The sequence below is a fragment of the Photinus pyralis genome, unplaced genomic scaffold (genome assembly GCF_008802855.1).
Source record: "Photinus pyralis isolate 1611_PpyrPB1 unplaced genomic scaffold, Ppyr1.3 Ppyr1.4_LG1, whole genome shotgun sequence".
Lineage (NCBI taxonomy): Eukaryota > Metazoa > Arthropoda > Insecta > Coleoptera > Lampyridae > Photinus > Photinus pyralis.
The window spans coordinates 17,119,175-17,145,118 of NW_022170249.1; the positions used below are offsets into that span (position 1 = coordinate 17,119,175).

A 25,944-nucleotide genomic window follows, 5' to 3' on the forward strand; every position below is an offset into this window, starting at 1 on the left:
GGCACTCGAAAAATGGACACCGTGTATAGAAGAAAAACGATGGTTACTTTGCTTATGCTTTTAATTTGCTTATTTTGTAGATTGCATTGCCAATTTAATCTCTTGAGAGATGAAATCCCGAAGCTAGTCCCGAAGAGTAAGAAAACGTGTCCGGCAGATAACTATGTATTTACACCTTTTTATTAATCCGCGAACTTGCACCTCATTGGGTAATTGTGAGTTCATTCAGTTTGCACAATGCCATAAAAGATGGATAAAAACAAAGATAGTGAAATCTATACTCCTGTCTACCCAAAAGTTTATTAATCCCTAACATAAAGCATATGCTTTACTTTAGGGATTATGAAGTTTTGAAGTGCAATAGGTATATTAAAAATGTGAAATTAGCTCACTTGGCTACAATCAAACTTTCTATGCAATACCTATACGCAACGATTCTGAAACGAGACCATTCACTGGAATGTTGCACTAACTATACGCATAGTGTACATACATAGAATTACCACAACGTCTGAGCGCCTACGTACTAAATTAGCGTTGTCTGGAAGCAGCATTTTTATTTGGAAACCGTGACAAATTGACACATTTTAATAACGTACCTAAGGTGCTTCTGCATATTACAAAATGCAGTTTCTCACCATTGATCCATTAATGGCCAAAAAGATCAATGATTTATACAGGGTGGCCATTTGAAAACGAAACAGAGCCTATTTTGGGGACCTCAAAACATTTACGAAAAAATCCTGGGACCCGTCAATTTTTTATCCAAGGGGGAACCATTTTTTTGCTAGTTTCGCCCCCCTGGGGGCAAAGCTATAACGGGGGTGACAAGTGCCCCCAAAATTTTAAATCGAATGGGGGGTCGAGTGATACCTTATTTTGAAGGTATTTTATGTAGATTATAACTCTTAAGATTTAAATCAATTTTATTTTAAGTGCTTACAGCTAAACTCAATCAAGTAAATGTTGAAAATGTTGGCCTTCGACTTCCATACAATAATACAGGTTTTGTTCAAACCTTTCCCGTACTTTTTGCAAAACTCCTGGGGTGATTTGACGACATTCATCAATTATTCTTTGTCGCAAGTTGTCTAACGATGCTGGCTGACTAGCATACATTCTAGTTTTTAAATGCCCCCATAAAAAAAATCTAACGGACTTAAGTCCTGGGAACGGGGAGGCCATTCAATAGCTCCTCTTCTTCCAATCCATTGTCCTGGAAACGTTTGGTCCAAATATTGATTAACCCCTGCAGCATATAGTAGGGTGGCGCACCATCTTGCTGAAATACTAGACGATTTTCCAAGTACTCGTTGTTATTTTCTAGTATCTCCACTAATGCTGGATGAATCGTATTTTCTAATAACTCCAGGTACATCTCTCCTGTTAGATTGCGAGGTAAATAGAAGGGGCCTAGGATATGATTATCAAAAATGCCAGCCCAAACATTCAATTTTTCGGGATGTTGTGTATGCACCACACGAAATATTCTGGGATTTGAATCAGCCCAATAGAAAAAGGAGCATTTATTTCAACTCATTCAGGAAGTGGATAAACCAGTATCATTGTTCAATGTACCGATTTTGCAACTAAATAAGTTTAAAGTGCTATTTGTCACTACTATGATTTGACAACAACAATTGACAATCACTATTAAACTTCAAAATGTTGCTATAATAACGCTCTCAACAATAACCAAAATTTAACTAATTCATTTACATTTTTTTTCATAAGAAAATGTTGACACGTTTTTATAACTTTTATTAGCCCCTGTATCGGCTAGGCAAATTAGTAGCGATTTTAAAGTTAAGGGTTATAATCCACATAAAAATACCTTCAAAATAAGGTATCACTCGACCCCCCATTCATTTAAAATTTTGGAGGCGGTTGTCACCCCCGCTAGCGCTTTGCCCTTAGGGGGGCGAAACTAGCAAAAAATGGTTCCCCCTTGAATCAAAAATTGACGGGTCCGAGGATTTTTTCGTAAATGTTTTGAGGTTCCCAAAATAGGCTCTGTTTCGTTTTCAAATGGCCACCCTGTATAGAAATCATTTTTAATAAACCGCTTCAAACCAATATAGACAACCAGCTACAAACACAGACGGACGGACAAAAAGTTCAAAATTAAATCAGTTAGTCCCTTGACCATTGTTTACCTATTACTCAAAACAGAATTGTAAAATTCGAAACCGCGAGTTGTCGTAAAGGTACACAACACAGACCTCTTACCTACCTGTCAACTAATCAAAAAATAACCAAATTCCTTTGTATGGATCCTTATAATAACAAAATGTTATAGAAATCTGTCCGTGGCAATAAATTTCCATAGGTCGGGCCCTTTGAAGGATATTAGATTAGAAAAATTGCGAAAAAATATAAACTGGTTCGTTTTTGGGGTGATACAGTCGAACCTTTGAGATTGACTCTTGTTCAAAATTGCCTCTCGTAGTATGGAGTAGTTCTGATTATAGGTCTACTTGATAAATAAACAGAGCAAGTGTGATAGCGTGCAAATTTTGAGTGGTGATTAGGGGTTCCAAAAGAAATTGCTGACCTAGCGTGATGCATTTATTACTTTGATGTTCACATCACTTCACTGCTCCAGCTGCGTAACCTAAGAAAATGTTACCTGAGCATTTTCTGAACTATACTAATTATTTAGGAATGCACATGGATCTCTTCCATTTCTTGGGGCATAGTATTAAAAACGTATAGTACACAGTGACCCCCGTCCGAGCGAGATTGGTGTAGCTTTAGTTATTACTGAAAGACTGAAACTATAGAGATTACCTAGATTAAATAGGCAATGTTCTGCAGTTTTGTGTGCTGTTTGAAGTTAAATATTTTTTGATAATCGTAATTGGGGTTAAAATTAATTCAGGGTGGCGGATACTGATGTAAATATTAACTTTCTTTTGTTAAATTGGTGCCATATTGGATTTTTGCATTATTTAAAGTAGATTGTTTGTTCTTTTTTACCGACCTAACCTACTATTGAACAAAGAATATCAGTAAAATTAATTACTTGTACATTTGAATCAAGTAGGCTTAGTAATTGTATTCATTACACTCTTCGGATATCAAACCACTCGATTTGTCTCGTCATTTGAACATCTCTTGGGAATCGAAGATTCATTGCAGGCTGTTATTCAATCATTACGTAGATTTTAGGATTTTCCGATATATTTTTTAGATGATTTTGCAGTAGGTAGTATGTAGGTACACTCGTATCAATAAAAATGTGGAAAATCTTTTATTGCACCAATTATACTAGAAGAGTACCTTGAGCAAAGATTTTACAGTCGAAATATCCCAAATAGATATAATAATTTCCCAGAATAATTATTAATAAAATGGACTGTCCTTACTCCTTAGTTTAACAATAATGTAATTTAGTACGATTGTCTCCCAGACCCTTATTATCCTTACTTAACTTTGGCCTTTATAAAGTGAGTAATACGAGGATTGTACGACTACGTGATTTGTTCAGCATAGAAATTTTTCCGTAGGTACCATTTTTTGGCGTCATTGCATTTTTATGTTGTTTACCAGAAACAACTAGATACAGATAATTATAGATACAAAACAGGAAATAATGGACACCATTTTAAGAAATTGGCACTAGTCAGATGCAAGGTTGTTATTTATAAAGCAAGGTCGTGTATACTATTAACATGCCATTTACGAATTGTTCATGACTTTGATTAGCGAAATACCTATATCTTTGAACAAGAGTGTGAAATACCAATAATTGTCCAAACAAAACGTAAACTTCCGTAAATTTGCGGTATGAGGGTCTTGATAAATACAAAGGTAACGTTTCCTATATTAACAAACGCAGTCGACTGATTCATAGCCCCATGTCAGCGCCAGTTTAAACAATTATCACATGTGTATTTATTTATAACAAAATACGCGACTATTTGGAGATAATAGCTCAAACCTTCAACCGTATAAACACTACTCAAAAAGGCACAAGTGATTAACACCTTGAGATTCACGTCAAATAAAAATTAGACGTTATTAACTAAGTAAGTATATAATCTAGATTCTGCACGCATGGTCTCATAACGAATCCAAACTTACTAGAGAAAAGATTGTACAAATTATTCAACACCACATGGTAAGTTGATATTTTTCCATGATGTAAGTTCAATAACAGTTCATTCTGATTACAGATGAGGTTATCGGTTATGATTGCTTTAGCGGTGTTAGAATCAATAGCCGCCAGACCAGAGATAACTCGAGATGTTAAGATTGAATTGCCTGGAAGTGAAAAAATTAATCGCCGATCACCTCAGGAGCGATACTATTCACGCTACAGCCCAGCTCGAGACAAATCATCCGAAGAATACTTTTATGTTTCGAAGAGATCACAACCAAACAACGATGAAAGCGGTTTAGGGCTCAATCCGCTTTTGCATGTGAAATCGGAACCGCTTGGAGCAGGTTCGACGCTTGATGAACAAAAAGAGGATCCGATGACACCGGAGGAAACCGGAATTGTTTATGTTCCACTTTTCGGTGCAAAGGACAGAGATGGCGTTAAGGGTCGGGTCAGAAGGTCTAACAATGATAACAAAAAAGGTGTCATTGGAACCCCCGCCGATTTAGAAACTGCGGAAGACATTGTTTTCAGACCGCTGTTCAGGCATAAGCAGCGATTGCGACAATCGAATTCGGAGAGCATTTTTGGCAGCAGATTGGTTTTCCAAAATCAGTACTCTTAATTCATCATTGGAAGCGGGGAGGTCCAATAAGTCTGATTGTTATCGATATGTGTATATAACTATTATGTCCATTCTTAGTATTTAAGTTAGTTCTTTTGTAAAGTTGACTGAATTTATTGTATTGTTAAATCTTTTTAGTTCAATACAGAGATGAACTGACCATCAATTATTAACTATTCCCGAGATCGTATAATTTTGTATTGCTGTCTGTCAGTGTGCATGTTAACTTTGTTTAGGAATGTCCGATCGCTTATAGATGCGTAAAGATCTCGAAGATCGTTCGGTATTCAGTTGTACCGCATGGGAGATATCGTCATGGGATCTACTCTGGAATTACAACTCATACAAAAAAACAGTATTTTTTCCATACCAGACAAAGGAGTCACAATTAAATTTCAAGGAAGCTGAAATGAAACCAATTTTAATCATCAAAAAGTTTAGTCTCTTGTTGGGTTGCAAAAACAAAAATGAGCAGGCCAAAAGTTTAAATTAACGTGGACTAGAAAATTAATGTAACAGTGAACAATTTCCGGAAAGTTTAACAACAGAAGAAACTAGAATAATAAATAACAGCAAAACTTTCGATTTAATAGGTATTAACGTTACCTAAACTATAATTTTATCATTGGGGTCACATTGTATTTATTTACATCGTACCTATTTACAAAATAGGCCACAATATACCTGGTGAATATTTTAAAACCAAACATACGGAATTAACATAGGAAAAAGGTTTTTTGCTCATTGCTAGCCATGTTAACTTAGAGATAATGACGCCAATCGAAAGAAGATTTTTTCCTTATCTAATGATATACGAAATACGAATTAGTTCATTTTCAGGAGTATTTCTCACAATTTTATCAAAAATTCGGCAATAAATCCACTTACCAAAATCATTAGCAGATTCAAACGTCGAAATCAATATCAGTTTATGACAACTGGCGTTAATTTTTTTGTAAAATGAGGTTCACTGAGGAAAAAGTACATATTTATAATAAAGAACGTTTACGGCGGAAATATATTTACTCTAGTAGGTATGCAATATTTGTTTTCCGTGCCTTTTAATGAGCGTCCCATTCCATCTGTGTGAAAACCTATTTCAATTCTTTAGAAAATTTCCATGGCTTAACATGATTTTGCTAATTGGATTCATTGTCGAATTTTTGTGGAGTGGAGGCTAGGGACGCGATGTAGCCGTTGGTGGGGCCAATGGAAACTGGAGGATAGGGGCGCGATGTATTCGTCGTGGAGGGCAAGAACCTGATGTATCGGTAGATGGGGCCCAGGGAAAGCGGAGGGTAGGGAAGCGATGTATCCGGCGTTCAGTTCAAAGGAAAACAGAGGACAGGGTCGTGATGTATCCGTAGAGTTCAAGCGAAAGTGGATAATATCCTTAAAGTAACTGAACTGTGGAGAATTCATTGCCTGAACCACATTTGTAATTTTAATTATTATTGTTCGATTCATACAGAGGGATTTGGTTATTTTTTCATTCGTTAGGAATTTATATTTCATTTACGTAATGATGTTCCTTTGAATGAATCCAAATTTTGAGTTGGCAATTGGCATGTTTAGTCGCACAATGGTCACTGACCAAGATTTACTAATTCCTTTTTGGGGTAAAATGAATTAGGTACAACTCGAAAAAAATCATTCCAATGGACTGTAACTTTTAATAATGCTCTCTAGTGATCGTTTCTTGTTTCACAAGTTTCACAGCTACTCTTGACTAACTACGACTATACGTTTTGTGGATAGTGTGCGTTTGAAAGCGAGTACTTGCTTTTTTTTAATTTTTGTTCTGAAAGTACATTAGTTAGTTATTTAAATAATTAAAAAAATGTTGTCATAACAATGTCCATAAAAAAGTATATTTTGAACTCTTGTACCAGATCTATAGCAGTTTGATGGTTTAACTTTGGTTTATCCCTCGGTTTATCCTGTAAGTATAGTAGGTAGGTACTTAAATTTTGTGCTTCTTTTGTTTTGCTTGTAAGTAGGTGGGGAAAACCATCATTTCTTCCTGTTTTGTGGGGAAAACAGATTACCATGTTAACGATCTTCAAAGAAAACTAGCTACTTACCTACATTATTTGCATTTGCATTGCATTAAATGCCTTATACCTAGGTTGAATTTTGTCTTAATTTAACTTCATTTAACAGCTTCTTTCGTTTGATCTTAGCGAATATGTGGAATTTGATGATCTTATAATGAAAAACCTCAATCACGCTAACAGGCAATTAGCTACCTACAGAAATAATTAGTTGTAGCATATTATATACAATAGCTTTTTAAATGACCATAAACGAATGAGTTAATGTTAATTGCCAAAAAGATGAATGACTTGTGTGAAAAAACTGCGACCTTAAAATAGCGTATTTTTACCATAAGTTGAATGCTCGTTCGTTTCCATTGCAAATTGTTAATTTTTTTGCAAACTGGTAAAAAATCCTTACCATTAGTATTCCGTACCTATATCACGCACTAGCATAAGATGGGGTTACTAAAAATCACAAAATTCATTTATTTTTTCGTTTCGTTTATTTTTGAAATTTATATAATTAGTGAAACTTACATCGATCAAACTCGAATCAAGATACAATAATTTGAACTGGCCACTATAAAAAATTCGATCCCGAATTATAAACAAACCGCGGTGTAAAGCTCGTCAGTAATGCAGCTGATGAGTTGTTTAGAATGAAACTTATAAAACTAAAGTCCTTGCATTTCAATTAGGTATTTACCAGTACCCGCCGCGCCATCCCCAGCCTCGTCCCCAACCCCAACCTCCAAATCCTCGGCCATACCCGTAATTTCCATAGCCCCAACGTCTCCACGGGCTACTGTAATAACTTCTCCATCCACTATAATACGGTCTCCTGTAGCCCCATCCCCAAAACGTGGAATCTGTGTCTAAATCGGATTTATCGGGTTGTCCAACTGCGGGGTTGTCGTCAGATAAAGGGCCTATGTCTTCCGGAAGCGCAGGTCCGCTTTCGGGCACGGGGTTGGGGCTGATCTCTGGCACTTTGAGATCTTCGGGAGCCTTTTCAGGCAGCTTCGTCTCTTCCCCTTTCGGTTGTTCGGCTTGTAGGGGCGACTCGTTTTTTTCGGGCGCATCCAGTGGAATGCATTGGGCACTGGCCAAAAGCGACGCAACTAGTACGAGAGCCAACATCTGCAAGAAAGTTTTTAACTGGAAGGTATACGATAAAGTAAATACCAAAGCGTACGTACCTTCAATGCACTTTTCGCGCACAAACGTTGATCTATAACTTTGATCTTCATTAGCTTTGTGGACGTTTTATAGGCAAGGAGACGAAGGCTACCGCGGCTGTTGACCGCTAAGACGATGCTCTTTGGCGGTGGTCAAGGCTGCGGCGAAGATTAACGTGAATGTGTATATAGTAAATCGTGAATCACACGTTAACTATATCCCAAATTTTTATTGATCGGAATATTTTTGTTTACGTTACGAACAATACGATTGCCAAAGTTGTTTACGAAAACTAGGATGTAGGTGTAAATATCAAAACAGTTTGACATTAATAATTAGCGATACTGCTCCTTGTTGTTAGCGGGTTAAAATGTAAACTTTTGTAAAAACACAAAAAAGTTAAAAATGGAGTGTTGCGACATCAGGTATAGGTAAATATGCGTCACATCAATAATATAATGTACACCTGGATGCTGCACGTAGCACTTTGTTAACATATTCTGAACTACGTAGTTTTTACATTTTGCAAAATATTCAATCGACGTTCCGTGCGTTCACCGAAATACGGGTCCGGAGCGACGCCCCATTCGTTATAAAGCATAAAGCTTCCTTTCCGCCAAAAATATATCCACCTCCTAATGAATTAAATTGTCAAGTAAGATCCTAGAGTATTATACATTGTAATCATAATAAATAAATAAACTATATTGCCGAGCCGAATTGGATCGATTAAAGCAGGAAAATGCAGCTCAAATGGCCAAAAAAAATCATTTTTCATCAAGACAATGCACCAGGTCACCAATCGTGGAAAACAAGGAAAAACATGTTGCCGAATTGAAGTTCGAATTGCTTCCGCGCCCACCATATTCAGTATTAAACTACTGGCTTTTTTCAGATCTCACAAGAATGCTCCAGGGAAAAATACCTATATGGCTCCGTTGGTGAACTAATCGCCGCTACAAACGACCATTTTGGAGGCAAAAAGAAAACATTCTTTAAGAAAGGTATAGAAGTGTTGGAGGAGCATTGGGAACAGAATATAGCTCTGGAAGGTGAATATAGTGCAGTAATTATCGCAAAAAAACGGCAAAAAATAATTCGTGTAGTTCTAATTTTTTCGGGAATGTGTGCGAGAAGGTCCCCTGATGAATGATGATGATTGTGTAAGTCCCAAAGCGATTTCGGTGTCACCGGCGGAAGGTGACCAATTTTCTTATGGCAGATGATGATTGAAAAGGTTAAGGGATTGATTCTGTCCCACCAGATCGGTATAGATTGTAAAACAAATATTTGAATCGGCATTAGTTTTACTTTTATTCGAGGTCCGTAGGTATATACAAAATTTCATTTAAATATTAAAAAATTTGAAATTGCGCAGGTGAAAAACAAATTTTTTTATTCGGCATTAGTTTTACTTTTATTCGAGGTGCCTATATACAAAATTTTATTTAAATGTCTTAACAAATAAAAAAATTGTGATTGCACAAATACAAAAGTTGGATTGCGCATGCGCAATTTTATTTATTCATCTGCATAGTTCCCTGAGGTTTAAGGAGTATTTACTAACACAGAAAAGCGGACATTCATATGTTCTTTGTAACCTTTGTAAGAAACCGTTTTTTGGAGGTTTGGGCAGTTTTTGGGTTGTAACTTTTTGGCTCCTTAGTCTACGTAGCCGAAAAACAATAACGACCTTTCTTATATCCTTAAGAACATGTGTGTCAATTTTCAAAGCGATCGGACGTTTCTATACAAAGTTATCGTGCACACGGACAGACAGCAATACAATATTATAAACGATCTCGAGGATCGTTAATAACCGGTACAGATTTAAAAGGCATACCTATCTTACTATAATAAAGCATGGGAAATAACACGTACCTAATCCCCTTACGTGTTATTTCCCATCTTCCCCAGATGCGATTTGCATTTGTAAATAGAAGAAATACCCAATTTTACAGTAGGTACCTAGTTTTGTGGTTTACTTATTTAAAGCTTAGAATTCTTCGAAATACGAAAATTGGGATGCGTGCGTGAATTTTTGGAATGAATCAATTACGTTATAAAATATCCTTTATGATCAGGAATTTTCATGTAACTCTCACTAAGCAAGGTTAAGAAACATTAACAGGCTAGGCACATGATTAAAATGACTCAAATTAATTGAGTAGTGTACCTAGAACCCCCTCATAAAATGCATGCTATTTTAGATTTATTACATGACAAATCGCATTTTATGGACCATTCAATGACAAAAAGTAGTAGGTAACAAGAATCTGCACTTTTTTTTTATTATAATGTAAACAATATATTTCAGTGGGTCAAAGATAACTGTATGTTATTCAGTGATACAACCCAGCATGAGATAACTAGAATGGCATAAACAATTATGAATATTCTATATACCTACTTAAATGGGCAAATCAGCATTTATAAATATCCACGTATTAATCAAAACATTCTTGTTTTCTGAATTTAGATACGTTAACATTAGTTTTCGCTTATACAATTATTTATAGCCACTTTTTGCATTGAAAATACTATTTTGCATTTTTTAAATTGTAACGTTGTAGGAGAAATAGGAGAAAATATACATCATACATCAAAGTAAAAAGATTCCTTTGCATATTGTTTTCAAAATGCCTGGTGCTATATTTCAAAAATCATCCCATCTTAGAATGCTTTTAGATTAATTGACGTGATGTACAACCCTTAACTCATATTTAACTTTGTTGCCGGCCATTCTCAGTATCAAATCTGCCCCACACCAAAGAGTAATTATTAAGTATTCTTTGCCCACACGATGATATGGGTTTATATTGTTTTGTGCTATTGATTTCATATAAAGCACAGAAGAAACAAAAAGTCAGTGAGTGACAATGGAAGTCAAATCAATGGATAGGTAACTATTAGGTACCTACATCATATTTAATAACCACATTAAAGCAACTACGATATATAGATTAGCGTCAGAAAGGAAATAAAATACCTACCTACCAGAGATTTATTCAAAAGGTCAAAGATTGTTTATGCTACGCTCTTTTATACAAACAGGATGGCAATAACTTTGAAATTGATTACATTTTTCACTTTTTTTTACTAGTCAAGGAATCCCACTAAATGACTTATTAGTTATTGATATGCTCGATATTTATCCATCAATGATAGAATCAAGAAAAAGGAGAGATGCACAGTAGGTGTATAGTAATTTACAGAAAAGCTTTATATTTTTAATTAGTAAAGCTACTCAAGGCCAAATAACGTAGACAACAAACAACCCATTTAGGTGCGTTTCGAAAAACAAGTTTTCTTCATTTTTTTAAAGCCCGCAACATATCTCAGAAAGCAGGTAATTTAAATGCTATTTTTATTGGTAGTTTAAGCAATTAGGAAATATACAAAATTATTAATTATACGTATGGTTTTGTTTTAATTCATTTTATCCTTGTTGGTAAACATTTATTGTCTCTTTTACTTCATTGCTGAGGTTGTCAATCTACATTGAAGCCGTTAGTTTTGGAAAAGTAACGTTAGTTTTTCTATGTTCCTCTAAAAATTGCTAGTCCAGTTGACTAAGATTTATTTGTTTATATATGTAAGTTGTTTTCATAAAACCATTGCCTAGTTCTAGTTCTTCATTGCTAAAATTTAATTATTCTATTCACAAGGAGAGCCCAACTAGAGAAACACTTACTCACTTAGGCACTCCAAAGGGCCATCTTACGCTCTTTCTTTCGCAACGATTTTACCCTGCCCGATTCCGGATAACTATGGCCAAGGATGGCGAGATTTACCTACTCGGCGGTAATTTCGCTCGCCTCTTCAATTTGCGCCGTTTATCTCATGTTCATAATCCATTTCAGTTTAAAAATCCCTTTCGGCTCGGCCGATCAGGTGTAGGTAGATTTCTTTAAACGCATTAACATATAAGTGTCCGTCATTTTATTTCAATTGACTGATACACGAACTTTACCGAGATATTTATGAGTTTCACCAACCCTTAAAATTTGGTCGAAATCGGTTCATAATTATGAAAGTTAGAGTGTTTTTTGGAATAGTGATATATATAAACCTTTATACTGGTACCATTACCATAGGTAGATAGAAATCCACCTAAAACACTACCACTTTTAGAATATAGTAAAATAGAAGCCGAAACAAAAAATAATTATTTATACCTAGTGATATTCATGGCAAAGATAGGCGATATTAAGCTTGCTACTTTTTTACACCTATAATTAAAATCCTCAAGAATTTGCATCTTTATTTAGATTTATGCTTGGATTTATGGTTTCTGCTATAAAATGAAGTACCTATCGTCTTATATACCTAACAAATAACTATTTTTGAAAAAAAAATGCATAACGGAAAATATCAATGTACTCCAAATCTTATGTATTATCAAATTTATTCCATTTTTCTGTTAAGTTTGAAATCCTGGTTGTTTTATGTATTTAAACACTTATTGTTACTGTTCATAAGCACATTCAAGTTTCTCAAGTGTGTATAAAGATTATATTATAATTATTTTAATCTAGTCGGCGTTTTTAAACCTTTTTTTTGATTTGCGATCCAATTTTCTTTTAAAATTCTTATTGTCCTCTCCCTCCTTTCGTTTATGTTTGGCAATGCCGGCCGAAATTTACGATTTGTTTCTTTTATGGTGTGTGTATTTGTTAATTATAGTTCGGGGACTTCGAAATTTTTATTGCAAAATTATGAATACATTTTATTATACCTTCAATAAAAACGAAAAAAATGTGAAATGTGTATAAACAAAAAAATACATATATTCGCGAAGGGGCCGGGGGCATGAATATACCATTTCCATTTTTTTTAAGCAACAGTTGATGTATTGCTGGCCTGGGATTACGATAGCAGCCGCTCCTTTAAACTTTTCTTGTAATTTCCAACTCACGTGCTTGACCTTAAATGCAAGGGTATTTTGTTATAAAACGGAATTACCAAATTTTTGTATCACGGCTTTGAGGCGCACTTGTTCGTAGAAACGAATGATCCTCCAAGCTCCTTATTTGTCTCTTACCAGGTGATTTTCAAGCACTATTTTGTCATAAATTTGTTTAACGTCTTGGTTCTCTGAATTTCTGCATAGTGGGTAGTTGAGCGTGGCAGCTTTTTTATAAATAATGCTGATGCTATGTTTTTGCACTCTTTCGGGCGGCTTTATCACATTTTTTAAACCTCATCCCCAGGCAATTTACGATTTACATTGGTGGAATTCCCAGTAGAGCCATCTCACTTTCATGTCGAAATGACATACGTTTCGCACCACCTTCGAACCTTCATATTGGACAAAAGAAAACCTGGCGACGATGGACGGTAACTTTTTCCTAACGTTCGTCGCGAAAAATTCCTGTTTTTCGGCATTTGCGCAGAATCTCTCTTGAATTGATTTTTCACAAATCTCTTACAAGATTTCGGTTGCGCTCAAATGCACTTTGAACCATGCTCAAAATTTGAATCATGCTCAAAAGTCTGATAAAATAGGAGAATTTCATTTACGTTGGTAGGTTCCAACCCAGTTCGGGAAAGCGCATAAACAGTCATAGGATTGCACCTTGCATTGCACTTTAAAAAAGTTATAAAAATACGATAAATTCCTTCGTTTGACAAAGCGTTTAGAATGTTATCCATAATTTTTTAGTGTATTCCCGAAACTCTAACGCGCATTTCAGGGATACCTTTAGTATTTTCTTTAGCAATATCTAGGTATAATTCGATGGAACCTAGAAATCCGTGAAACAGCTTATACAGAAGTGCCTAGTAAGTTGTGGGTTTGGTTCTAGGAATGGCCCGAGAAGACAGTTCCAAGATTGGGTTACTAGACCAAAAGTTACAGCCCTTTGAAATTTCGTACGAAATTTTTTTCTAGTCTATAACTTTTGATTGAGACGTCTAATCGAAAAAGTATGAATCGTTTTGGATTCTACGCACCAAAATTATTACGAAAAAGTGTTTTTCCGAGAAATTTTGGTGTAGTCGATTTTTGGTAAAAAAGGAAGGTTGTACCTGCCTTTTTTTTGGCCGGAAAAAAAATTGTCTCAGATCGGCCGGAAAAAAAATTTCCTTATAGAATGTGGCCTGTAGAATCCATAATTTCAAGCAGTTCCAAGATTGGGCTACTAGACCAAAAGTTACAGCCCTTTGAAATTTCGTACGAAATTGGTTTCTAGTCTATAACTTTTGATTGAGACGTCTAATCGAAAAAGTACGAATCGTTTTGGATTCTACGCACCAAAATTAATACGAAAAAGTGTTTTCCCGAGAAATTTTGGTGTAGTCGATTTTTAGTAAAAAACGAAGGTTGTAGGTACACTGCCTTTTTTTTGGCCGGAAAAAAAAATTGTCTCAGATTGGCCGGAAAAAAAATTTCCTTATAGAATGTGGCCTGTAGAATCCATAATTTCAAACAGTTCCAAGATTGGTCTACTAGACCAAAAGTTACAGCCCTTTGAAATTTCTTACGAAATTGGTTTCTAGTCTATAACTTTTGATTGAGACGTCTAATCGAAAAAGCATGAATCGTTTTGGATTCTACGCACCAAAATTAGTACGATAAAGTGTTTTCCCGAGAAATTGTGTTACGAGAAACTTTGCAGTTTTTGCAAGTTTTCATATTATTGTAAGATCACCACGCCTGATAGCCCTTTATTTGCCATTTTCCCGTGTTGGGAATACCTGAAAGCCCTAGAAACTACCTAAGGAATTGGACCTGGGTACTTTTTTCTGCGCTTTTTTAATATTTTCGTATAAAATCTATAGTTTCAAACAAAAATAGAACTTATTTGAGACATGGTAACTGAAACGATTTAGATATGATTCCGCCATGTTCATCAATTATATGCAATTGGAATTGGATATTCATAAGAGTTTTTGTTTGAGATTTTGTTAAAGAAGAATGATGATGGATAACAAGTATATATTACAGAATTGCAATTATAAAATTAATGTAAGTACCTATGTAGGCAATAATATTTAACGAAAACAATACCATTGAATTTGATAGTTATAAATTCAATGACAATACAATGGGCAATAACAGTAACTGCCATATAGATCTGAATAATGAATATTCCTTGATAGATCACTAAATTCCCATTTCCATCTGTAAATTTTTCAGATAGATTTGGTAACTGTTTTGAAAACAGTACTGTTTATTTGTATTCAGTTTGTATTGCTTATTTGCAGAGACTTGCTATAACTAGACTGCGCTTAACGTATCTAAGGTGTTGTCGACACAGTATGCAACACACAATGCACCGCGGGGCAAAAATCGCTGAGATGATATGCAATATAATGAAATAAGCTGTTATTTTAGATGTTCCGTTTATTAATCATTCTCGTGATTAGCTCGAATTAGTAAATTTCTGTTGAGAATAAACCAATAAACTTAGGTTAACTTGTGCCTATCAACATGTACTCTGTCGATAAATTTTTAAATAATATGCTGGTGTTCAACGGATAAAAGTTTAAAGGGCCAATGGATCAGAGCCATTCGAAGAGAAAAATTTACTCCCACCATAGTGCATTTGCGGGGAAGAAGCCGCTTTTAGAAAGATACCTACGAAGGTGTTAAACAATAATGCAATACCGAGCGTTTTCGACTTTCCTATACACTTAAAATAACGTAGAACTATTATTCGACATCCTTTACCAGCAAGACAACGGCAATACCTATTTGCCTATTAGGTATAGACGTAACTAAGTAAGTACTTACTGGTACTAAGTATATTTGAGGTTTTGTTACAAGAAAAATAGCTAAGTCTGTTAAATGTTCCATATGTGCAGATGCGATATTCGCATCAGAGAGTCATTCAAGGCTTTTAACTAGAAAAAATCGTGGAGGATTGTTGCACGTATCAAGCGATGCATTAAAAATTTGCCAAATTGATGAAAATGTGTTCAGGTTTTTCATTCAATCCACACCACAGCGCGTTGTAAACAAAATGGTTATCAGCAGTCTAAGAAAAATAAATAACACTTACAGCCCATTTGGGTTTTTGGATAGGCATATATTGAAGCAAAATCCGCTACATAATCATATCTTACTACTTACATCTTTAGTTTTAAGAGTATATTTTCCCATACGTGTTCACCACCAAAATACACATATAAATCAAATTAGGACTAGAGTAAGGCAGTTATATACCAATTTAGTTCAAATAAAATACCAATAAATTCGATTAAAACAGTTAACAGCTATATGTTATCTTTTTTTGCTACTAAAATTTAGAATAAACATGGCTAAAGCAAGCTGCAGAACGTACGTCTGCCCCGCGATGAACAGTTGGTTGCCTATCCTATCTTGACAACAGGCGTTTATAGTAAAATCTACGTTACGCGCGGTCTAGTTATAACAAGTCTCTGCTTATTTGTATGATGTTATGAAAAAAAAGCATTTGTATGATAAATGACATGTATGAGAATAAAATTTTTCCGTTTATGTACTTTCTAAATTAATTAAATATGGTAGCCGTTTGTCATTAAAATCATTAAACAGAATCTGATTCTGATTAGTGATTACCATAAATAATAATAGGTTAACCTAAGATTATGTGAAATGGTAGTGAAATAAATTCTTCGCAAATTTACTGTAAACATGTGTGATGCATGTTCCGATTTTCTTCAGTTGCTTATTTCTTGTAAGTTCACATTCACTTGCCACCAAAATCCATCAAAGACTTTTAAATTTTAAATGGTTGTTGGTTGCACACTTTGTGCAAATGCCAAATTACATCAGTACAAGTTAGAAACCTCCTAATCTATTGTGTTTACGTTGTAGATGAAGCAAATTTGTGTAAAGAAATCAACGAACAGCCCACATTAACACGGCAAGATATTAATACAATACTGGTTTATGTGCAGGCATGGGTCTCCAGGTGAGAGGAAGCTTTTTGTTATGGTACTATTGATGTTTCATTTCAGGCAATGCATGTGTTGTTATCGGGACCAAAAAAATTTAGAACGTTTCAGTTGTATCACGCAAGGAATTTTATATCTTACAATATTACATCTAAAGGAGCTAGGTGATTCTAGTACAGACTCGGATAAGAAAGACAATGATCCCGAAGATAGAGTTAAGGCAGAGGAGAATTCAGCCGACGTCCAGGAAAGAGATAAATTATTTATTTTGGCATCGAAAATATTTCTACTGAATTTCCCGCTTTATGTCGCTTTCAAGCATACGGCGACAAACAAAATTGATGATTTAACTCAGCACGAGATTCAAAGTTTAAATTCGTTTTGTGATCTTCACGATTCCGAAATACCGTTGTATTTGTTAAGGAATGTCACATTATTTTGCAAATTGGGCGGTTTACACGTGATGACTGCCTGTTTTACTTTCTTGTCGCCCAGTGAACTACCTGTGTCAACCGCTCATGCGATGATTTCAATAGGTGAGCGAGACTGACGACTTTAATGATCATACAAGCATTTTTTTTAGTGTGCAATTTGAAGTTGTGGATGAATTTTAAAAGCACAGTTTCTTTATTGGTTCCTCTGCGGTCTTGTGTACTTAGGTATATGTGCAAATTATCAGATCAGGACTTACGCACCCCCACAATAAAGGGCATGGCAGGTTTGTTTTTGATATGCCGATTTGTGTAGAACAGAAATTGACATAGTATATAATTATCAGCTAAGCTATTTCACATTTTATTGACATTTTAATGGACATTTTTACACATATTGTTGGAATCTGGAATTGTGGAGATTTTTGAGCAATTTTTCAGCAATAATAGCATTTATAAATGGGAAACAATTACTCTAATTTAGTGAATACCACCTTCAGCATCTCTAGGTAATTTTCTGCCACTTCTAGTGAAGTGAATAGTAACAGATTTAATTTTTTTCGGTCTCCATAATAAATAGCATAATATTGTTATATAAGTGCATAGTTTAAAAGAGATCTTATTGAGTAGGTATTTATTTATTATATTTTAGAATTGATATTGTGTATTACATCACTTATTAAGCGGCAGAGCAAAATGATGGAGGTTTTAGAGGGAAATCACGGTGTCCGTCTGTCTGTAAACACGATAACTGACAAACACTTGGGGCTGATTTGGTTCAAACTTTGCACAGTTGTCTTATATACCGCATGTAACACTCCTATTGAATGTGGGTCAAATCCAATGATCTGTAAGCTGATAGATATTTTTGTGTAGGCATTAGAGGCATGCTGAAAATTTGTCCAATACTCCAATAGTACAGTACAGTACAGTAGGCTCGATCAACTACCGAAAAAAAGCAAAGAATTAACTGCACACATTTTCATTAACACCTGACATACCTAATTCTTGAATACAAAAAGAAAAATCTGACATGAAATCCTATCCAGGTTGCAGAATGGATTCGAATAACACACTATTACTTGATTGAGAATGACAAATTTTTGCGCTGCTGCCACGTTCTCGCAAGTCATACGCAAATTTGACATCGTCAATCTAGGCAGCGCCGTTTTCGCTCAAATTGATGTAAATACTGGTTCTTGGCAGATCCACTGTACTTGACGTTGTCACAAAAAAACGTATGGCTTGATTAACATTGTAATAGTACATTATATATCAAGGTAGAGAAGTCCACTATTATTGCCTGAGCACCAAGATTACATCTCGAGGCGCTTGCGCCGAGGGGTGTAAGGTGCGAAGGCAATAAGAGACTTCTCTACCGTGGTATATATACTATTTTTTTCACTACTAGCACTTGAAATCCTCTAAATTAACATATTATATTGATAAGAGAGTTAACGGTTGGACAGAATTGTTTGTTTCTTAATTTAACATGTCAATCAAGTACGTGGAAGTATAAGTCAAACAGGCCGTATTTTGTTCTGTCATTGAGATTTTTCAAAGAGTAATTTCGTTCGAATTTTTTCAAAATGTGATAATTTTAGGTATGTAATTTCTCTGGAAATTGCGAATGGTGGCAATTATTCGTTTTAAAGAACTTGTCTAAACGTTCATGGAGCGAAATTTCGGGTTGTGTTTTCTAAAAGTGACAGCGTGACAGTTCTCATTATTGACTACTAGTTAATAATAAAAAATTATTAACCACTTTGAACAAATGCCGAGAAAGCCTACTTTACAAGTGAAAAAAAGGTTAATAATCATGTCATCAGACGCTAGTAGTGAAAAAAAATTATAATAGCGCTCAATTTAAAATCGGAACGACATAATATCAAAATTTCATAAAAATCACTCCATAAATAAAAAGTAATGCACACGCGCCAGTCCATTGCAAATTATGTATTCACTTTTATGAAAAGTATCTGTAAGTAGGTAGTTAAAATTTCGCTCAGGTATAATGAATAACATTTTGGAAATGCGCTTGCGCAGAAACGGGAGCTTATTTGACATTCTTTTTTCGTTTAGCTCACCCTACATGTTGGCACTTGTTAAATAATGTAACAGTGACATCACTGCTTGGCCCATATATTACACGGACTGCTAATTGCAAATATAATATGGTTAAGGACATCGCCTGAGTAAGTGAGTTTCAGGGTAAACGACTGTGTCCGAAGTTGTGTGATGAGATACGATTTGAGACCGTCAACATTTAAATTAACAAACGTCAAATAATGAATCGCTTAGATGTGCCAAAAAAGCAAACCTATTCTTATTTGTAGACGTACATAAGATAATTAAGAAAATTTAAAGCTTCCCATATTACATGGTTGCTATAGAAGCTGCTTTTTACGCGATCATGGTGGTGTTCACACGACTTTAGTTTACCCTGAGATTCACATACCCTAAAGTCACTAAATATAGAAAGTACCGCAATCCATTGGGCTCGTGTGTTAGAGAGAGAACGCATGATTTTTGCCCAAAAATGGCGGAAGTTACCAGATTCTAGTAACTTTAATGTTAGGGATTGTTCCATCTGTTTGGAGATATCTGTATATATTTTTATAAAACATGACAGTACTATGAAGTTAGGTTATAAAAAATGACAGCTATTCAGATTTTATTTGTCAATTTTTTAAGTTGGCAGCAAATTTGCCCAAAAATGGCGGATGATTGCGGTACTTTCTATATCTAGTGACTTTAACATACCCACGACTACAGCGCCCCCTAGCCGTAACCGCTCATTTTGTATTGAAAACGTAGGGCTAATAGCAGTATGTATATACTGTAAGGTCTAAGGACTACTGTTTCAGAAAAGAATGACACCGACGTTTACGAAGGTGCGCGTAAAACGTAGTTGTATGACGTTTAAAATGAAGTTTTGTTTTGATTAATTGTTTGGAACTCAATGCATGATAGCAATATGACCGTGGCATCCAAATTTATACTTTATTTTACTACTTAATCTTAAGTAGCAGTAGTTGGGTTTACCTAAACAGTAACTACTTGGATGCCAATATGAAATTTACCCTATTTTTTCATCACTTTTATGACGCTTTTAATGCAGCTTTTCCCAAAAAAGTTATTAGCCTGAATAATAAAAGAACCCAAATCAAATGGTTTACTCGCGACCTTAAGCAATTGAAACAAACCTATGAGTTAGTTTGTGAAATGTATTTAAATTATGGATCAGAAAATCTTTTGAGGTTGAAACGAAACTGTTATACATCTTATAAAAAAGCTATAAAAAGGGCTAAAATCTCTGCACATAGTGACGCAACTAAATTGTCGTCTAATCCAATAGGTACTATGTGGAGTATTATTAATTCCCACAGACGTTCATCAACACAAGTTTGTTACAATATTAAGGCAAATGAGTTTAACGATCACTTTTCTAGAGATTCCTATGATATGAATGTTTTGCCAACTTCTAACCTTAATCCAATTGAGATTTGTACTATCGACAATCGTAATCCAAAATTTAGTTTCGATTTAGTACCACCTGTTGAAGTTCGAGAAATTCTAATATCGTATCTATCCGATCGATCTCAATATGTCCGCATTGGTAATGAACAGTCCAGTACACTAGCAATTACAAAAGGAGTCCCCCAAGGTGGTATTCTTGGCCCACTCCTGTTCCTTCTTTATATCAATGACCTTCCTAGTTATATTTCACCAAACAATAATTACATTCTATATGCTGATGACATTACTCTGTTGCCCAGTTTATATCTGAAGCTCAATCTCTCTGTGACAAAACTAAAGAGTGGTGCACTGCTAATAAGTTAAACTTAAATTCAACGAAAACTGAACAATTGTTATTCTCTTTAAAACGCCATGATGTATCTTATTCGCCATCAGTAAAATTTGTTGGAATACACATTGACCCTAAGTTGCAGTTTACTCTTCATATTGATTATATTCAATCAAAACTAAGTAAAAATCTGTTTGTCTTGCGTAGATTATGTGATATGGTGTCGTGTGATGTCCTCAGAAATACGTATTATGCTTTATGTCATAGTTTGTTATCTTATGGAGTTATTGTGTGGGGTAATTCGTCAGCAAGTAGCCAGTTATTTAGAATACAACGTCGCGCAATAAGGATCATTGCGAAGCTTGGTTATAGAGTGGCCTGTAGGTGTGCTTTTACTAATCTAAACATTTTGACGTTACCCTGTTTATTTATTGAATCGTGTTTGAGATTTGCAAGAAAGAACATTTTAAATTATCAGCAACAAGCTTTTTATCACGATTATGACACCCAAAATAAAAGCACTGTTCGTCTCCTTTTATTGAGACTCAACAAAACTCAAAAAGGTTTTGAATACATGGCACTAAAGTTTTTCAATTGTTTACCTGATACCGTCAAAGCACTACCCAATCGAGAATTTAATCGCTGTATTAAAAATGTTCTTTTAGCTCACGCCTTTTACTCCACGGATGAATTTATAAATTTCGATTTTAGTTTGATGCTATAGGTTACAATGGGGTCATCCCGGCTTCATTTTTTATTTCTGATCTACAAAGTACATTAAAAATAAAAAGACCCATGTGTCCTCAATTTAAATTTGCGAGTAAAATAAACCCAAAATAAATTATTGAAAAGCTGTGTTTTTAGTCCGAATTTGAAACGTTTCAGTCTAAATACGTCACAAACCTACAACCAATCACGTAGAAGTGAGCCGGCAACCTTGTGCGAGGGTCTGACGTTTGTCGAATTTGACGTTTTAAGAGGCATGTTTAACGCGAAAGAGAACGACAAGTGACAAATGCCTGTGACAGATGACGCAAGTTACAAATGACATTCTCCTGCAATATTGCCAAGTCGTTATGTCATCTGAATGGTTCTAGGAGCTGATTGGTCGGGTTTATTACGTCACAGAGCCCGCCACAATCACATCGTTTTGAATAAACCCTTAAAACCGCACATGTTCATTATTTTTTTTCTAGTCAGCCTCTATTTTTAAATAAACTTTTACTGTCCAAAACAATGTTTTATGGTTTCAAGCACATGCTTATTAAATTAGAACTGCGAAATTCAACTATACTGTAAACCCCCATTTAGAAATATGTTTGATGACGAGTGTATGTAATTCTTGTTGATTCCCTAAACACAATAAACTTTATTATTATTATTATTATTATTATTATATATATTATATATGCGAGATTGTAAATTTTCTTTAAAAGTTATTTTCTTAGTTATATAGCCATATAAAAGGTCGCATTTACGCGTATGATTGGTCAAACAGCTGGGAAGTTACAAATAAAAAAGAACCGCAGCTGAGATCTCAAACTCCCAGACGGACGGACGGAATTCACGCAAGTACGCTATAATGGATCCTGCATCTGAATCAAAAGCAATAAATTTCTAAACTAAACGTTCGTTAATACCCTATGTCGATTTCTATTCTTGGGATAGTGCTCTGCTAGCTACATTAACATTACGCCCATTGCATTTAAACTTTTTTTTAGATTTCATGTGGAATGTTATCAAAGATCCGTTGGACACACCCATGGCTTTTGATATCGACGGCCTCGACTTGGCATTCAAATATTTTACGTCGAGTACCTTAACGATGCGACTGGCTGGTATAACGCAAATAAATAATCAAATAGGTGTCTTGGCAGAGTTGTGTGTTGGTGAAACGTTACCGGAAGCCGAAGCGGCGCCAAGGCATATGGCTGATTGGCTGATCAACAATAATATCATTGTTCACATATTTGGTCCAAATTTACACGTGGAAGTTATTAAACAGAGTCATATTGTACTGAATTTCCTAGCTATGCAAGGACGGATTACTTGCGATCATATTGACACAATATGGGCTGCTGCCCAACTTAAACATTGTTCGAAAACTATTCACGATTTGTTACCTGGCCTTGTAAAGCACTTATCGGCAGCACCTGCGTTACATCTGTACAGTCTACTGTTTAAAATGGAACCAAAGGATCACACAGAGCAGGTAATTATGATAACATTTGTTTTCCGCTCATATTACTAAATCAGAAACTGTACCTTGTATTGAAATAAGGTGCTATTAGTATAAGAATTGCTAGATGACCTAGTAAATTCCCCGGTTTGCATCTCTTGGTTCGGTGCAGTGCTATAGCACTTCCCATCGCCTGCTAGCCTTTATATATGCTGCAGCTGTTTCTGTGCAGTTGTTTGCTCAACTTTTGGCCACCATATAACTGCATTAACCCTGTGTGTCATAGTATCATTTTTAGGGCCATCCCCTACAACCCTCCCATACAAGATGGGTACCGAAATTTATAACGCAACACGAGCGCGAACTATTAATCATTAATATTTCATTACGGCAACGCTGTTAGAACTCCCTGAAGCACAATTCGATTTGTAAACGCCTATTTTTTCTTAAACGCTTCCAAACACTCGCGAATATTCTCGAACAAACATGTCACATTTCCCGGAAAGAGTGCGTCACACCCACTTTCGTTTCTTATCGCCAATGACAGATCTTTTCTGGCGCTTCGATGTCTATTGGGTTTCTAGAATATTCGCTACAATATCTTACGCGCCGAAGCACGTTTATTATAATATTTATTCAGTACATAATTTTTATTAATTGGGTTCATTCCCTATTTAAGGCTGCTTGGGAAACTTCCTCTTATTGCCGAAAATGTCCCAATAAAATTCGTCTTGTTTACAAATTGCAACTAACCAATTTGCACTTTCAGACACTATTTTTGGCATCAGCTTTAAGTAAATTTATATGGACAAGGGGAGGCGCGGGAATTGACGCCGGTTTAATCGGATTGGCAGCATCGGCGGCCGGAATCGCGTTGCATAAATGTCCGAGTTCGTCAGAAAATAGCGTTAGCATGGAGCCAAGTAGCGAAGAGGATCACGTAAGAGTATTTGTAAGCATTGCTGTCATCTTACGTAGTCGTATTGTTTATAAGGGGGACAGTTCGGTTCAGTCGGATAGTCACAAATCGGAAAGCGAAGATATCGATGGAGTCGAACTTGATGAGGAAATGGAAGATCCTCCGATCGTGGTCGATGCCGAAGATTCGCCGTGTAGAGTAGCTAGAAAAGGTTTAAATTTAAATGATAATAAAGCGTTGTGTGATGGAAGTAGCAGCGAGTTTGAAATGGAAGGTACTAGACCAAGATCTCGCTGCAAAAATTTGGTATCAAATATAATTTAAATGAAAGCTTGTTAACAACAAACGTTACAACAACTGTTGTTAAGAAACCTTTGTTTAAATTATTTATCATACGAAAATTTTAGAGTGAGATCCAGGCCTATGCTGGCCATGCAATTTTTTCCTAATAATTTTGGTTTTTTTACGTAGGGGATCCACTTAAAGTTGTACCTATCAGGAAAAATCAGGGGTCTATTATTTCCAATCGAATTAGGGGATCAAAGCGGCAAATGTAAATTTATGTTGGATTATTTCAAACTGTATAACTTGTACTTGTAGATGCCAATTAAGAAAAAAGGTAGATGTCACAGTATTGCCGGAAGGTGTCGAAACAGTTAATTCAAGTAGTTCTCATGATGAGGCTGACATTGCTTGCCCGTTCACAAGGAAACGTCGGAAACTATTACGTAAGACTAGGAATAAAGTTTTTAAAGGTGAATTTTGACATTTCGCTGTATTAATTAATTGAGATTGTTTTATGTAGCGAAAAAAAGTAAGCAACCTCATAATGTGGCGAATGTGGAAGTGCTGAGCGAAGTTGATGCTGATAGCGAGCACGATCTTAAAAATTCAAGTTTAAAGGATGCATCTAGTATTATTTTGGCTAACGAAAACAATCGTCTTGTTGAAGCGTAAGTGTCAATATGGAGATTAATCAACCTTAAAATTGTCAAATTTAGGGGACTTAAAGAAGCGGTCTTTTTGGAAGATAGTTCGTCTTGCAGCGAACTCAGCAAAGATACACATGGTTTGGAAGGCCATGATGCCACCTGCGTTAATTCCTTGTTAACTATTCACCCTCGAGCATCTGAGTAAGTATCAATTGTTTACCCTTGACAATGATCAGCATTAAATTGTAGACATATTTTGGAATTATTGAGTGGAGAAGAAGCCGAAGCGGAAGGCGACGCAGATGGAAGTTATTCTTCAAGAATGAGTACAAAGTCTGAAAAAAACATGGCAGACTTTGATGGCGAGGACTCTGTTTGTGAAGAGGAGCTTGCACAGTTAGCTGAACATGTAATATATAACTAAAAATCATCTAACCCTCTGTTATGGCAATTTTTTTTAGGCTCAACTAAACCTTCACACCTTAGCCAACCAGTCTTCTCCAGAAAAATCACCAACTCACCTTGATCCAAAACTTTCGGCCTGTTTTCAAATCGATAATGTCTGTCAGCCGGGAAATACTTTACTTTGGGATTTGGTACAGGATAATAAAATTGTGAGTGGTACTTACTCTTGGGGATTAATACTCGAGAGTCCAATTTTTTAGGGGTTATTGAGCGAGGGACTCGCATTGGAAGCCGAGAAGACGCTATGCAATTTATTATGTTTTAATACGGATCGTCTCATTAGAATGAAATTTATTGAAGGCTGCCTGCACAACTTGGCGAATAATGTGTAAGTACTTGATAAAGGCGGTACATAGTTTTTAATTATATCGAACTTACG

The 25,944-nt window shown here is 35.5% G+C and overlaps 3 protein-coding genes across 4 annotated transcripts in view; 2 read left to right on the forward strand and 1 right to left on the reverse strand.

Annotated features, from left to right (window-relative positions):
• Positions 1 to 3,701: 3,701 nt before the first annotated feature.
• On the forward strand, positions 3,702 to 4,890 carry LOC116181495. Of its 2 annotated transcripts, XM_031501885.1 has the most exons (3): positions 3,702 to 4,031; positions 4,090 to 4,123; positions 4,179 to 4,890. In XM_031501885.1, the coding sequence occupies exons 2-3, from the start codon at positions 4,121 to 4,123 to the stop codon at positions 4,728 to 4,730; spliced, it is 555 nt and encodes a 184-aa protein (XP_031357745.1). In that variant the 5' UTR covers positions 3,702 to 4,031; positions 4,090 to 4,120; the 3' UTR covers positions 4,731 to 4,890. The 2 variants fall into 2 exon arrangements, with proteins under 2 accessions (XP_031357745.1, XP_031357737.1); XM_031501877.1 differs by having other exon boundaries at positions 3,705 to 4,123.
• A 2,431-nt stretch (positions 4,891 to 7,321) lies between these two features.
• LOC116158753 lies at positions 7,322 to 8,129 on the reverse strand. Its single transcript, XM_031471583.1, has 2 exons — positions 7,969 to 8,129; positions 7,322 to 7,909 (listed from the first exon to the last, which is right to left on the reverse strand). The coding sequence occupies exons 1-2, from the start codon at positions 8,017 to 8,019 to the stop codon at positions 7,472 to 7,474; spliced, it is 489 nt and encodes a 162-aa protein (XP_031327443.1). The 5' UTR covers positions 8,020 to 8,129; the 3' UTR covers positions 7,322 to 7,471.
• An 8,312-nt stretch (positions 8,130 to 16,441) lies between these two features.
• Positions 16,442 to 25,944, forward strand: part of LOC116182146 (ubiquitin carboxyl-terminal hydrolase 34) — a 40,070-nt gene continuing 30,567 nt past the window's right edge. The window contains exons 1-14 of the mRNA XM_031502649.1: positions 16,442 to 16,611; positions 16,752 to 16,848; positions 16,895 to 17,367; positions 17,415 to 17,549; positions 22,792 to 23,282; positions 24,019 to 24,189; positions 24,244 to 24,442; positions 24,640 to 24,721; positions 24,769 to 24,923; positions 24,974 to 25,121; positions 25,170 to 25,301; positions 25,350 to 25,509; positions 25,562 to 25,714; positions 25,766 to 25,893. Of these exons, the coding sequence (XP_031358509.1) occupies positions 16,569 to 16,611; positions 16,752 to 16,848; positions 16,895 to 17,367; positions 17,415 to 17,549; positions 22,792 to 23,282; positions 24,019 to 24,189; positions 24,244 to 24,442; positions 24,640 to 24,721; positions 24,769 to 24,923; positions 24,974 to 25,121; positions 25,170 to 25,301; positions 25,350 to 25,509; positions 25,562 to 25,714; positions 25,766 to 25,893 (2,567 nt within the window). The 5' untranslated portion in view covers positions 16,442 to 16,568. The remainder of the gene's footprint in view (positions 16,612 to 16,751; positions 16,849 to 16,894; positions 17,368 to 17,414; positions 17,550 to 22,791; positions 23,283 to 24,018; positions 24,190 to 24,243; positions 24,443 to 24,639; positions 24,722 to 24,768; positions 24,924 to 24,973; positions 25,122 to 25,169; positions 25,302 to 25,349; positions 25,510 to 25,561; positions 25,715 to 25,765; positions 25,894 to 25,944) is intronic.